The sequence below is a fragment of the Pongo pygmaeus genome, chromosome 12 (assembly GCF_028885625.2).
Source record: "Pongo pygmaeus isolate AG05252 chromosome 12, NHGRI_mPonPyg2-v2.0_pri, whole genome shotgun sequence".
NCBI classification, from domain to species: Eukaryota; Metazoa; Chordata; class Mammalia; order Primates; family Hominidae; genus Pongo; species Pongo pygmaeus.
In genome coordinates this window covers 29476023-29491401 of record NC_072385.2, presented here as the reverse complement: position 1 = coordinate 29491401, position 15379 = coordinate 29476023, and the positions used below count along the sequence as shown (strand labels likewise).

The 15379-nt window shown below is 48.8% G+C and overlaps 1 protein-coding gene across 25 annotated transcripts in view; it reads left to right on the top strand.

Moving 5' to 3' along the window:
* Positions 1–15379, top strand: part of LOC129030871 (DNA-binding protein RFX8-like) — a 103048-nt gene that overhangs the window by 82867 nt on the left and 4802 nt on the right. For 15 of the 25 annotated variants that reach the window (XM_054476684.2, XM_063649150.1, XM_054476683.2 and 12 more), the window contains 6 exons: positions 122–272; positions 2907–2965; positions 4743–4899; positions 7101–7195; positions 11422–11536; positions 14767–15083. In XM_054476684.2, the coding sequence (XP_054332659.1) occupies positions 122–272; positions 2907–2965; positions 4743–4899; positions 7101–7195; positions 11422–11536; positions 14767–15083 (894 nt within the window). Of the gene's footprint in view, positions 1–121; positions 273–2906; positions 2966–4742; positions 4900–7100; positions 7196–11396; positions 11537–14766; positions 15084–15379 lie in introns of those variants that run through there. The other 10 variants (XM_054476690.2, XM_054476685.2, XM_063649147.1 and 7 more) reach the window with 9 other exon arrangements.

Below are 15379 nucleotides of genomic sequence, written 5' to 3'. Positions count from 1 at the left end.
AACCTGGGTGGGGACCCGCTCTCAGACTTCTTGAGACCCTCCCTGTCCCTGTGGCATGTGTGAGCTTCAGTCACACCTGCACCATCAGCAGAATCATAGTGTCTTGATACTTTTGTTGTAGGGAATTGAGGATGTTCTCCTTCATGACTTCTTGGAAGATGTTTCTATTCAGTACCTGAAATCTGTGCGGTTATTTAGTAAGAAATTTAAGCTGTGGCTTCTTAGTGCTTTGGAAGGTGTCCTGGCCCTCTTGCAGATCTCCAAACTCAAAGGTAGGTTTCAATGACAAAAATAAATTCTGGGCTGGTGCAGTGGCTCATGCCTGTAATCCCAGCACTTCGGAAGGCTAAGGCAAGAGGATCGCTTGAGCCCAGGAGTTTGAGACCAGCCTGGGCAACATAGTGAGATCCTGTCTCTACAAAAAAGTTTTAAAAATTAGCTGAGTGTGGTGGCACACACCTGTGGACCTAGCTACTCAGAAGGCTGAGGAGGGAGGATCACTTGAGCCCAGGAGGTCAAGGCTACAGTGAGCCATGATCATGTCACTGCACTCCAGCCTGGGTGATGGAGCAAGACCCTGTTTTTAAAGTAAAGAAATACATAAATAAATAAATTCTGTAAGTGTAGATGAAGCACCTGACTTTCACCCTGGGTGGTAGCTTTCAGCGGCTGCCGCATGCACTCAGCTACAGTCCGGAAGGCCCAGCCTGCTCAGGGTTTCTGGCTTTTAGTGCTGGTGATGGATTTTTGTGCTGATCCAGCCACACCCTTTTAAGCTATTTCTCTTTGGAATAATAACATGGACTTTTGGCAGGTCAAGGTGTTCTAGGTGTGGATATTCACCAGGGCATTCTCACACCTGAATTGCACCATCTCTCTGCTGAGTTTCTAGAATGCTTTCCCCTTCTGTCTGGCTGCCAGGCTGCAGTCCCACCAGGCTATTTATCTGTTCAAGGCCTGCAGTGGTTTCCGAGCGTGAGATTGAACTGCTCTGTCAGCTGGTCCAGTTCCCTATAAATCTGTCCTCTTTGTGTCCCTGAATCTCCATGTTCCTTCAAAGGCCAGCCCGCACCTGCCATGCCCTGTCAGATCATCCTGGAAATACCCATTTTCTCCCTCTTGCCTTTGTGCAGTTTTGCTATCATTGCCTGCAGCTCTCAAACTCCCTATGGGGTCCCACCCTTCTTGCCAGCTCAGGGCCATTTTGTCACCAAGCAGGCACCAGTTATTGCCTCACATTTCTGTAAGTCTTGCTTCCTTTGCAATTATTTCCTAGGTAGTACAGATAGGGGACTTCTCAAAGTGCCTACAGCATAGGACCATGTCTAATCGCCACTCCCCATGACCCCTTCCCCCAGCTGTGTTCACTACTAATGCTGGGTGCCCTGATCCAGTTTGTCCCACTTGGAAATTTTAGGGATGTTGCAGAAGGTGAGACTGGGACTTGCTACAAAGGGGGTCCAAGGAGTGGGGAGCAGAGCCTCGCTCCAGTTTTCCTGTGCTCCTTTAACATCTGCCCGAATTCAAGCCTCTGTCTCTTCACTCTGTAGGCTACTTCAGCAGTTTCCTAGTTGGTCATCCTGCTTCCACCCCCCCTTCCCAGCCACACTCCCCTCCACCCCCAGTGATCATTCTAAAACAGCAATTAATCAATTACCAACCTTCCCAGGCCCCCACTGCCCAGATGGCCCACTCTCCTCCACTGCTCTGCAGTCATTCACAGTTTGGCCTCTGGCCCCTTCACAGTTTGGCCTCTGGCCCCATCCCTGTCTCCATCTCCCAAGGGACTCCCATGACCCAACAGTGCTCTTCAGCAACACTAGACAGGCTGTCCCCAGAAAAGGCCCTTATTCCTGCCATTTTCTCTGCTTGGACTGCCTTCTGCCCCATTACTCCTGGCTAACTCCTACCTACGCATCAAAGCCCAGATGAAATGTCACCTTCTCAGTGAAGCTTTCCTCAATACCTTCTTCCAGACAGCCTCCCTTTCTTCCTTGTGCTCTCACATCACATAGGAGCACTTAGCCTGCTTTTGGGATGTGTTTGCATATCTGGTGACCCACCCTCTGGAGCATGAGCCCTTTGTAGGGAAGGGCTGTCCTCTTCCGTCCATCAGCTCAGCAGCCTTCCAGCAAATAGTTATTGAGCAAACACTGCACGAGTGTTCTCCCAAATATTTGTCAAATGAATGAATGCATTCAAGAAGAGAACACCTGTTTCTATGTGTTCCCTTTTCATCCTTTCCTTTCCTTTGATTATTTTCCAAGGAAAGCACTGTAGGATGAGAAAGTTGGGGGTGCTCCTTCGCATACCGGTCTTAGTCCAATCTGGCTGCTGTAGTAAAATGCCACCAACTAGGTGGCAGTATATAAACAACTGAAATGTATTGCTTATAGTTCTGGAGGCTGGGAAGTCCAAGATCAAGGCACCAGCAGATGGGTGTCTGGGGAAGGTCTGCTTACTGGTTCACAGATGGCTGTCTTTTTGCTTTGTCTTCACATGGTGAAAGAGGCAAGGGGTCACTCTGGGGCCTCTAATGCTCTTCATGGGAACTCCACACTCAGGGCCTCATCACCTCCCCAAGGCTCCATTTCCTAACACCATCACAACGGGGGTGAGGTTCAACATATGAAACTGGGGGTGTGGGAGATAAACATTCACATCATAGTAGCACGCATGTCAGATGCTGGGGTTACTTAACTTTTCTGGCACATGAGGACATTTCAGCCAAGTGTCCCCTGCCAGGATCTCCTAGCCACTCAGAGAGGACCCGCAGACACAGGGTGGGGAAGTTGCAGTTTAGCCAGCTGTGCCTTCCTACCCCAAACATGCACCTTCTCTTCCCCACTGCCCACATGAGAACTTGAAGTTATTGTATTAATGGCCACATGTGTTGTTCTTAACAGAAGTTACTCTATTTGTCAAAAGACTAAGAAGAAAGACGTACCTTTCCAACATGGCTAAGGTAGGTTTCAGCCAAGCAGATAGGAGGGAACAGAGCAGTTTCCTGAAAAGAGGTGAAAGCTCTAAGTCCCTGTTAAGAGTGAGTGGTTGCTCTGTCCATCTGGAGGGCAGAGGGCAGGCAGGGTGGCCTTGCCTGGCCACCAGCAGAGGAGTCGAGGTGGGCCCCCGTGACTCAAAGCTAGAAGCCTGCCCCCTTTCCACCCATCCTCAGGAAGGCTCCAATCTCCTGGCTCTCTCAGAGCAGGAGGGAAAGCAGGTCAACACTTAAAAGATGCCAATGGCCAGGCGTGGGGGGCTTATACCTGTAATCGCGGCACTTTGGGAGTCCGAGGCAGGCAGATTACTTGACGTCAGGAGTTCGAGACCGGCCTGGCCAACATGGCAAAACCCTGTCTCTATTAAAAAAAAAAAAATACAAAAACTAGCTGGGCATGGTGGTGTGTGCCTGGAGTCCTAGCTACTCAGGAGGCTGAGGCAGGAGAATCTCTTGAACCTGGGAAATGGAGGTTGCAGTGAGCTAAGATTGTGCCACTGTACTCCAGCCTGAACAACAAAACGAGACTCCATCTCAAAAAAATAAAAAAATAAAATTAAAAGATGCCAGAAGGAGGCCCCACACAGAGGTGCCAGTGTCAGAGGTAACAGGGCCTATGACAGACAGACAGACACACCCTTCACCCATGTGTGTGGCCCGTGGACTCAGTGTGGCCAGGCCGCCAGTTACTTCAGCTCTGACCTTTTCAATCCTGGGGTGATTTAGAGAAAGGTTGAGAAGGGCTGAAGAAAAGATTCTGTGATGCTGGCACCCAGCTCATGGGCTACCAGGAGTCCTCTCTCACGTCCTGCGAGCGCCCTATCGGGATAGGGCCTGGGGACCATCACCCTGCTCCAAATCAGTCTCCAGTGGGAGGATCCCAGCTGTGGCTTCCATGACCCCAAGCTGGGCCCCATCCTCCCAGTGCAGAGCCCTCCCCAGACTCTGAGCTCAGAGGGGTTGTGTCCCACTGCCAGTCACAGACAGTCCTGTCCTCCAGGGCTCTCACAGTCCTGACTCAGTCGGTCTGGAAATGACCCGGCAGTGTGCTCTTCCTCTCAACATAACCAGAGCAGTAAGCGTGGGTTCTGAAGCCTGTCCCTGCTCTAAGCCTTATCTTAGAGCAGGAAAGGCATTCCCTCAGGAAAGTTACTTCACGCCCCAAGAGCCCTCAGTGTCCTCCTCTGTAAAAGGGAGGGGTAACTCGTGCCTTCTCACAGGATTGCTGTGAGGATCACCAGGTGCATCCCAGGCAGTCGGACAGTGTTGGGGACTAGATTGTCCCCATTTGACAGCTGAGGATATCACCTCCCAGAGGCCAAATTCCTTATGGCCAAGGCTCCCATGAAGAAGGGACAGCCAGCTTCTGAATCCCACAGCCGCTCCCTCAGGATCAGTGCAGGCTCTACCTACACCTTCCTTGCAGAGGCTCAATCCCTGGGTTCCCTCGCTAGAGTCATTCGGGCGTGGTGTGAGTGTGGTGCAGAGAAGCAGCAGCAGCAGTGTCAGACAGCCCTGAATGCGTCTTCCTAGAGATTCGTTCTTTCTTCTTCCAGAAGGGCAGTTCTAGAATGCGTGCAATTTTAACCTTTTCATTCTTGTTTAAGATTAATTTTTAATGGGTAATACCCGCATCAATGTTTCTTTCTCCCCCACAACAAAAATCTTGGCAATTTGGGGGAGAGTTAGGTAAAAATAAAATGACAAGATTGAATTGAGTATTATGCCTCCCCATTATCTTTAGACTATGCGAATGGTATTGAAAAGTAAGAGGCGTGTCAGCGTTTTGAAGTCAGATCTGCAGGCCATCATCAATCAAGGCACTTTGGCTACTTCTAAGAAAGCCCTGGCAAGTGACCGGAGTGGTGCAGATGAACTGGAGAACAACCCAGAGATGAAATGTAATCTTCCTTCTGCAGCTTGCTTTATTGGCATGTTGGGCATAGATCTGGGGCTAGCATGGCCATCATTAACTCATGAATTTCTTAATAGGGGTAGAACTTTATAACTCCGATGTTCTAAGTTTCCTGCTCACACTTCTCTTCCTGTAGTGGGGTGATGAACACCCCAGGGAATGCCCTGTCCCTGTGCTCCCAGGACCTACCCCAGGGCCAGACAGGGCAGCAGTGCTGATACCTGTTAGTTGAGTTAATTAACGATCAGATGAGTGTGCTTGCTGCTTGACAGGATTTATCTCCAGAATATCTCCTGTGGGGGAAAAGTTTAGTTTCTGCATCTGTGTTGTACACACACAGACTCCTGTGTCTCTTCAATCATGCTAAATTGCCTTGAGCTAGATGTCTGCGTTGACACATTCTCCTGCCACTCTTGTTACTTGCAATGTGAAGTTTAACAATGGTGCTTTTACCATATTTCATTACCTTCCAAACAAGTGACAGGAAGCAGGTGGATATTCTTGCCATTTGCTATTGATCATTGTCATTGTTTTTCAAGAAAAAAATCCCCCTTCCATAAAGAGCTTGCATTGCTGGCTGGTGTGTGTTGTTGCGTCCTTGGGGAGCGAACGTAATGGCAGAAGGAGCTCTCCAGACTCAGAGAGGACCTGGGAGGCAGGGAGCTGCAGGATGGTTACCAATTATGAATTATGGGCATCTCTAGGCCCTCCTATGATGGCTACAGGGAGGGTGCCAGGCTCTCCTGTGTGTGCCCTTTCCAAACACTCGCTGCTGCGATGCCCCAGGTAAGTCCAATGGCCTCTCCCTCTATGGGCATAACTCCTTGCTAGTACTCTCAGCTGTGTCCACAGCTGCCCGCTCAGTTCCCATGAACCCCTTCAGGCTGTCAGCTGTGTCTTAGTAACCCTGGGCCACCCAGCATTGCACTGGCCCACAGGAGCACTTCAGTGTTTTGTGACTTGATGGGTACAGAATTCAGGAGTACACAAAAGCACCACCTGTAAATTAGCCCATCCTCTTTCTTTCACCTTGCAGTAGGGCTGGCCTTGGTAGGGTTGTGCCAGTTATTAAAATACTAAAATATATCCCTAGTTGTTGGTAAATGACCTCTGCTCCCCTCCACTGTCCTGTTCCTTGATAGTGTCCCCTGGCTGACCCCAATTCCAGATCCTCCCACAGGGCACTTTTTTTTTTTCTCACCAGTCCAGCAACTAAAAGGTTAACACTTAATCCAGCAGGCTTCAGAGCTATTAGTAGGATTACTAATTCTGATTAGTAATTCTGCAGTTCTGATTAGTGGGAACCCAATAGGTCCCCTTCCCAACGTGCTGGCTAACCAAAACCCCCTCTTACCCCCAGCTGGATCACAGGGAGTCCCAGGAAGGCATGAGACCCCCCCACGCCCAGGTGCGTTCCAGACTGCCCACTGGTCTGGCCAGGGCTCCTGTGCTCCTACTGGCATCTTCGTGAGTCCCAACAGGAAGATGCAGAGTTCTGCAGGGAGATAGCAGACTGTCAGCCACTGCTGATACCTGCAGACAAATGCTTCCACTTCCGAGTCCAAGCGTACCTCCACCAAGCGTCAGGGGGGCCACTGCAAACGACTCAGTTTTCCAAACTCTGCTTGGTATGCAGAAGCACTCAAAAAGCTGGGAAGGCCAAAGGCTGTTCTTTCCCTCTCAGTGCTACCTGTGCAGGTGGAGGATCCAGAACCTGACTTCACACCAGGCTCCACCTAACTGAGTGCATAACCACAGGCAAGGCGCTCACCCTCTCTCAGCAGCTTTGATGTATGTCTGCCATCACTTCAATGACACTAATAAACCAGCCCTTTTATGAAGATGGCAAGGATAGGTGAGGTCATGTCTGTATCGTGCAATGAGCTCATCTGAAGACAAGGTCTGGATAATTGCAAGGTGTAGTTATGGTTTCAAAATATTTCTGTTTCAACAAGTGGCAGAGGTGGCTCACAACAGGTATGTCCATGTAATTCTGAATAGATGACCGCAGAGGTGACAAAGCCAGCCTCAGGACATCCTCTGTGTTCACAATGAGCGTGAGGCCCTGGGGAGTCCCTTCGAGCTATTGTTCAGTGATGTTCCCAGGTTACCCAGTACACAAATACCTAAGAGAAATTCTGCTCTGCTGCATGCAATCTTTAGTTTGTTTATTTTGTATCTTTGCAGGTTTAAGAAACCTAATTTCTTTGCTGGGAACATCAACAGATCTCAGGGTATTCCTCAGCTGTCTGTCTTCACATCTGCAAGCATTTGTGTTCCAGGTAGGAAGCTGTGACTTAAAAAAAAAAAACAAACAAAGTGTGTTGACCATTCTAGATAAATGAGTGCCCATTGCCTAAGGGATGGGAAAGAGGCTTCTTAGGCTCTGGTCGGAAATGTGTCAAAGCTGGCCTGGGTGTGAGGGCAGGGGATGGCCTCAAACTCTGTAGCAGGCAGAGAATGGGGGTCTGGGGGAGCACATCACACAAGTGTGTGTGTGTGTGTGTGTGTGAGTGTGTGCATATGTTTGGGTGTGTGGGAGTGTGTGTGGAGGGGTGAGCCTGTGGTGAGCATGTGTGTCAGGGTGTGTGTGAGCATGTGTGTATGTGGGTGTGGTGAGCATGGTGTACAGGTGAGTGGGTGTGCATGAGCGTATGCAGTATGTGTGTGGGTGTTTGAGCATGCATGGATGAGTGTGTGTACAGGTGAGCATGTGTGCAGTGTGTGTGAGCATGTGTGTAAGTTGGTGTGGGTGACTGTGTGTGCAGGTGTGTATTGCAGCAAAGGGAGTGTGGAAAAGGAGGAGGGGTTTTGTCTGTTTCAGGGGGAGAACAGCCCATGTTTTGCAGACATGTTCCAGTAAAATGTCTGGCTTGATTTCAAAAGCCCAAAGATGGTTTCGTTGTGGATATGGGCAGGTTTGATCCTTCCGACCATCGTGACTCTTGGGAGTTGCTTCAGTGGGATCCTGGGCTTGATTTTCATCATCCTCCATGGGGGCAGTGGAGAGCTGAGAATGCCTTGAGAGAGGTCACAGTCCTTCACTCCATGGGCCCAGGGCAGGTGGGGAGAGCTAGGGGCTGTGGGTGAAAACCTACAGGGAGGCCGGGCACGGTGGCTCACATCTGTAATCCCAGCAATTTGGGAGGCCAAGGCGGGAAGATCACGTGAGGTCAGGAGTTCAAGACCAGCCTGGCCAACACAGTGAAACCCTCTTTCTCCTAAAAATACAAAAATTAGCTGGGCATGGTGGCACACACCTGTAATCCCAGCTGCTCAGGAGGCTGAGGCAGGAGAATCGCTTGAACCCAGGAGGCGGAGTTTGCAGTGAGCTGAGAGCCACTGCACTCCAGCCTGGGCAACAAAAGACTCCGTCTGGCCGGGCATGGTGGCTCACACCTGTAATCCCAGCACTTTGGGTGGCCGCGGCAGGCAGATCACAAGGTCAGGAGATGGAGACCATTCTGGCTAACACGGTGAAACCCCATCTCTGCTAAAAAAATACAAAAAAATTAGCTGGGCGTGGTGTCATGCACCTGTAATCCCAGCTACTCGGGAGGCTGAGGCACCAGAATCACTTGAACCTGGGAACTGGAGGTTGCAGTGAGCTGAGATCACACCACTGCACTCCAGCCTGGGTGGCAGAGCAAGACTCTGTCTCAAAAAACAAACAAACAAACAAACAAACAAAAACACCTAGGGGGAAATGAGGCAGCCCGGGCCCCACCTCTTGAGACTTTGTGCTTGCCAAGGCTGAAGTGGTTTGGAAAGGCTTCGAAGAGAAGGTGGGACTTAAAACTGGGATATGAAGCATGTGTAGGATTAAAATAAGCTGAGAGAGGGGGATCGGGCATTCAAGAGCAGGAGTGAGTTTACCTAGGAAGGAAGGAGCAGTCCACACTGGGGGAGAGAACAAAGACTCCGAGGGCCTGGGGCTGGGAGCGTGGCTCTGAGCTTTCTCTTTAAGCTTCTGGCCATGTTGCGGCCACTCCCTTGTGCCACCTGCCTGGCCTTGTCTGTATCCCTGAACTCTCAGTTGAGAAGAAAGAGGAGAAATAATCACTGAGACCAAGAAGACTGCAGGGGACTTTGGGATTTTCGACCTCCTAGGTATGAACCAGAAAAATCCTCAGGAAGGAGCTGGAAAGCCAGTTCCAACCCTTGGCAGGTGCCTGGTCTCATATGCTTCTTGAAAATCATTATCCCAGATTCTGTATGGTTTTTATTCCTCCTGTTGATCTTAGGCAAAGCTTATTTTTAACAGCAGTGACCATGTCCAGAGCTGGATGGCTACTGAGACATTTATTCATTCGCTAGCCAAAGGCTTATATTATACATCCTCACAGACAGGAGCTGTCTATTGTCTGTTCCTTAAGTGGAAACTAGAACTCAGCCTCCAGCTTTAATCAGATGAACCCACTGAGATCATCACTGCCAACCCTGCCATCCTACATTGCAAACCAGAGGGCTATGTGTTTCCCAAGTCTCCATCATTGTGCCTTCAGCCTTCACAAAGGAGGCACATTAGAAAAATGGTGTTTTTGTAACTGTGTGCCTTTGAAGGTCTTGTTTTTGTAAAATAGCTTGGCTGATCTTTACAAAACCAGATTATTGTCAATCAAATGCTCAGACTATTAAGATGCACACACTTGGGCTTGTCAGAGATGCCCCATGGCTTCAGTTAGCATCTGGCAGTCAGTGAGCAGAGGGCAGTTTGGGCCCTGGAGGAGCTTCTATGTTGGGGGACATGAAGTGCCACACTGTGGACATGACGGGAAGAACGCTCAATGGTGTTTATGCTGACTTTCAAACATTTGTGCAGAGAGAGCCCTGGTCACTCAGAGCTGCATCCCCCGATGCTTTTAGGAAGTATCCCTGTGGGTTGTTTTTTTTTTTTTAATTGAGATGGAGTCTTGCTCTGTCACCCAGGCTGGAGAGCAGTGGTGCAATCTCAGCTCACTGCAACCTCCGCCTCCCAGGTTCAAGCGATTCTCCTGCCTCAGCCTCCGGAGTAGCTGGGATTACAGGTGTGTGCCACCCTGCCTGGCTAATTTTTGTATTTTTAGTAGAGATGGGGTTCTGCCATATTGGCCAGGCTGGTCTTGAACTCCTGATCTCAAATGATCCACCTGCCTCTGCCTCTCAAAGTGCTGGGATTATAGGCGTGAGCCACCGTGCCCAGCAGGATCCCTGTGCTTTTGTACTCTCATTGTCCCTTCAACATAAAACCCTCTGCTGAACACCGATGGGAAGGGCTCCTCCCAAGAGTCCATCTCAGATGGTGAGGAGCACTGAGGAGGAGGATGCTACTGAAAGGACCTCACGTCCCCTGAAGCTCAGGGCCACCTTCTGGTGTGCCAAGGGTTTCGCTGGGGCAGAAGAGAAAAGAAGCAATGACAAGAAAGGGCATTCTTTGTTTATAGCCAGGCTCTCTATTTCTTCCTCAAAGACATGTGGTGGAGCTGTGGTGGGTCCACAGGCATGTGACTGAGGATGAGACGAGGCTTGGAGCATGCATATCAACAGATGCATTTGAAATCCATGACTCATGGCTTACAGATGGCTTCAAGTGTGGTCCAAGGCTGCTCTCTGTCTGGGTAGAGGGAATCTCTTAGTCTGCATGCAGCAGCATCTTATTGGTATACAGTTTAGTGCCAGTGAGGCTGTCAGATGACCTTGGTTCCACTGGGTGCAGGAGCTGGGACTTTCCAGTTTGGAGCTTGCTTACACAGCAAGCATGATGACCAGCTTTTCCAAATGGGCACCACTGCTTTTCGTTATTATGGGACTCTGTGCCACTTTTCCACAATCAGATTTGACATGCAGAAGTGCAGGAATAAAACAGCCCCTGCCCCTCTTGATGGCCATTCCCAAGTGGACTTCAATGAGGCTGTCCCTACGGTGTTTCTGTGTCACACATCATAAGTGACCTCTTTTGAAAAACTGTGTGGTGCTGGGCATGGTGGCTTATGCCTCTAATCCCAGTGCCTCTGGGAGGCCGAGGCAGGAGGATCACTTGAGCCTAGAAGTTAAGGCCAGCTTGAGCAACACAGTGAGACCCTTATCTCTACCCACCCTCCCCCCAAAAATTAAATTAGTCATGCGCAGTGGTGCATGCCTGTAGTCCCAGCTACTGAGGAGGCTGAGGTGGGAGGATCCCTTAAGCCCAGGAGTTTGAGTCTGCAGTGGGCCAAGATCATGCCACTGCACTCCAGCCTGGGGAAGAGGAAGACCATGTCTCAAAAAAAAAATTGCTTTTTTTTTATTTTAAGAGAAAAAGTAAGCCAATTTCCTACCTCCCTCCTTCTCTCCACCAACTTTAAAGGGCTCTGCCCTGGAACCATCTCCATGGAAGACAGAGAAAGACCAGACATTGGCCCATTATTTCATCTTCGTCTTCTCTGGCTGTTTAAAAATGCGTGTGCATGACAAATGTGTGCATTCGAAACATACTCTGCTTCTTGATTTTATCACAAACTGCAGCCTTTTTCTCACAAAAACTTAACAGCCAAGCAGAAGCAAAGAAGAGTTTATCAAATTAGCCGCCAGCTTCCAGCTGAGATGGAATCTTCTTCTCACTGCTGTGAGCAAAGCCATGACCCTCTGCCACGGAGATAGTTTTGGTAAGTCAGAAAATAAGAAAATATTTTGTATTCTACCTTTTAAAAATGTCATTATGGCATAAGTATTTTGCGTATTGCTATGTAGAATCCAGCCATCTTCTTTTAACCTTTTTATGTAAAATATAACATAGATGCAGCAAACCATACAACATGATAGTAATTTTTATTTTTAGTGTCAGTGTGATAGTCTGTCAAACAGATGGACCATGCTTTTCCTTCCTGTTTCATCATCGTTAGACACACAGGAAGCCTCTCCTTGTTCTTGAATTATGAGCTTTGTGACATTTAGAGAAAAGCACCGAGAGAGACAACTGAGATGGAGCACAAAATGGATTCTTTGAAGCACTCATACTTAACTCTCAGGAATAATGATTAAGTTGCCATTGTATGCAGATGGTAGAGAGAGTGAAGTAATGTTCATTTTGCAAACTTCCTGGTCAAATCCCTGGTCTTCCTCTGTTGGGGAAGGTCACATCTTTGATGCAATTGCCTTATAAAAAGGGTTGTAGGGGTTGGGTGCTATGGCTCACACCTGTAATCCCAGCACTTTGGGAGGTTGGGGCAGGTGGATCACCTGAGGTCAGGAGTTCGAGACCAGCCTGACCAACATGGTGAAACCCTGTCTCTACTAAAAATACAAAAATTAGCCAGGCATGGTGGTGGATGCTTGTAATCCCAGCAACTCGGGAGCTTGAGGCAGGAGAATCACTTGAACCTGGGAGGCAGAAGTTGCGGTGAGCTGAGATCGCACCATTGCACTCCAGCCTGGGTGACAAGAGTGAAACTCCACCTCAAAAAGAAAAAAAAACAAAAAGGATTATAGGAAGGGAAGTTCACCACTCAGCCCACCAGCTTCATGGACTGGATCATTCCTTCAAAAGGTATTTCATGCTTCCCAGGCACCTTCCTGGGCACTGGGCATACAGCAGTGAAAAGATAAAGTCTCCACTCCTGTGAGTTTGCACAGTAGTTATGGCAAGTGATCCCTGCACAGAGAGCTGCCAGATGCTCTCACAGCAAGAAGGAAGAGAAAGCAAGCCCTATTAGACCAGCTTTGCAGACACCCTGGAGCTCCTGAGGGCTGCTGCTATCAGCTGCCATATAGGTGACACTCACTTATAGTGGGACTCTTCCCTTCACTGAAGTCCAAACTGACTCTGCTTTATGCTCCTGCTCTTCCAGAGCAGAGAGACAGCAGAGTTTACATGCATCATGGGAAGAAATCTAGCCCTGAGCCGGGTATGGTGGCTCACACCTGTAATCCCAGCACTTTGCGAGACTGAGGCACGCAGATCTCTTGAGCCTGGGAGTTTAAGACCAGCCTGGGCAATATGATCAAACCCTGTCACTACAAAAAAAATAAAATACAAATACAAAAATTAGCCAGATGTGGTGGCCCAGTAGTCCCAGCTACTTGGGAGGCTGAGGTGGGAGGATTGCTTGAACCAGGGAGGCAGAGGTTGCAATGAGCTGAGATTGGGCCACTGCACTCCAGCCTGGGTAGCAGAGCCAGACTCTGTGTCAAAAAAAGAAAAGAAATCTAGTCTGTAGTTGTTACTTTTCCCAGTCTACCTTCTCTGTACCTCCACATGAAATCAGTGTATTCACACCAGTAGTTTGAACAACGGTTTCAAGACTTGGACTCTGATTTTCCAAGGTTAAATAGGCCAGACGATGTTGTCAGGCTCACTTCAGGCAAGGTCATGCCTTCCACAGGGACAGTGATCTCTCACCCAGATCCGTGGAGGAATAGAACACTGCTCAGGGAAAAAACTGTGAAGGGCTTTTGAAATGGATGAAAAGATTACTTGAAATGGACAAAAGGCTTTGAAATGGACAAAAGGTTGGCACAGCCTTCTGGGTTATCTCTACATTCCATTGTCTTTGAGTTATTTTTACAGCTCTGTAAGTTGCAGCAAACTGATAATGCAGATGACCCTCATCCACAGAAATACAAACTAGTTGTGTCAGGTGGTTGTGATTGATGCTGCCTTGAGGACAGATCCCTTTTGGATCTATTTGTCACTGTCAGCATTCTTTTCTGTCTATAGTATATAGTTAGTACTTTGAATTCTCTTTTGAACCAGTGACAACATCTTACTGATGTAGCAATAAGATGTAATACATCATTTAATTAATGAGTTAAAGAAAACCTTTGATATGTCCTTTTCTCTTTTTTCTTCTTGAGATGGAGTCTCACTCTGTCACCCAGGCTCTGTCACCCAGGCTGGAATGCAATGGTGCGATCTCGGCTCACTGCAACCTCTGCCTCCTGGGTTCAAGTGATTCTCCTGCCTCAGTCTCCCGAGTAGCTGGGACTACAGGCACGTGCCACCCTGCACGGCTAATTTTTTGTATTTTTTAGTGGAGACGAGGTTTTGCCTTGTTAGCCGGGATGGTCTCGATCTCCTGGCCTTGTGATCTGCCCGCCTCGGCCTCCAAAAGTGCTGGGATTACAGGTGTGAGCCACTGTGCCTGATGTGTCTATTTTATATCTGTATAAGAGTCATGATTTTACCTTTATTTAATACTTATCTTTTAACGATTGCAATAGGCCAGATTTCCTCCTCTGTTTCTCAAGCAAACATTAATGATTGTTTTCCTTTCTGTGAGTGCAAAGTCCTTGGAATTTGGAGCATTCAGCTAAGTCACATACCCTCCTTCCTCTCTGATGACGGCACTTGCAGGTGCACCTGAGAAGACACCTCTCACAGGTGGAAAGCCAGCTGGCCTCCTTACCCACTTCCCACACAAAAAGCTGCAGCCACAGGGTCTGCAAGAGAGGCAACGCACTACGTTTCAAACACCACGAAACAGCAGCAGGGCTCCCTCTGCACACTGCCCCCATTTCCTCCCACCCCTTCTGGACATTCCTGTGGATCATACATGGGGCACAGTGAGGTTGAGGGGTAACCTCTCCAGCTCTGGGAGCAGCACCCAGTTCCCTGTAGGGTTTGCTTTCCTCCCATCTCACACCAGATGGATTTTAAGTTCCTTTTCATGGCTTAGGCTGTTTAGCTCTTGGTCCTTTCTGTCCAAAAGCTGCCTTGCCAGGGGTTTTCTACTGATGGCTGCTATGTAAGAGGCCCACCCAGGCCTCTTCTGGGTAGGCTATTGGAACGAGGCTCACTTACACAGGTGTTAGCCCCAGAAAAGTTGTTAGTTTCACAGTGATTTGTTTATTGTCTGTCGATCAAATGTATTCATTTTTGGTTATTATCTAAATGTAGGCTCCTGGCATCTGTTTCACTTGCTGCTTTTAGAATACGTAATTCATATACTTCAGTCATGCCTAGAGGAGGAAGAGGAGGAGGAGGACATGGGGAATGTCAAGGAAATGCTACCAGATGACCCGACTCTCAGCCAGCCAGATCAGGCACTTTCCCACCCTCTGAATTCCTCACTGTCGCAGGCGTGTGCCAGCCCCAGCGTGGAGCTACTGGGGGTGATGCTGACACACATGGGCCATGGCCGATATCCCGTGGGTGTGAGCAACATGGTCCTCAGGATCCTGGGCTTCTTGGTGGACACTGCCACGGGCGATAAGGTAGGGACACCAGGACCCCCTTCCACACAGCTGTTTCAAGGGGAATAAGAGCCATAGGTGATTAGGAAAACCCTCAAGATCACTTTGTCCAAACAATGATAAAGGATTCTACAATCATCTTTACACTAGGCGATTTTGCTGGGGGTGAGTTTAATTCACTGTCTGTTGATTACTGGTCAGCTCAGGTTTGTGGGACATTGATAGATGCCTGGCATGATTAGAAGTGTGGGCCATCTGATGGCCTGGGTATTTATTGCCTTCCCAGAGTGTGCCTGGCCTGGTGAGACTAACTCAGC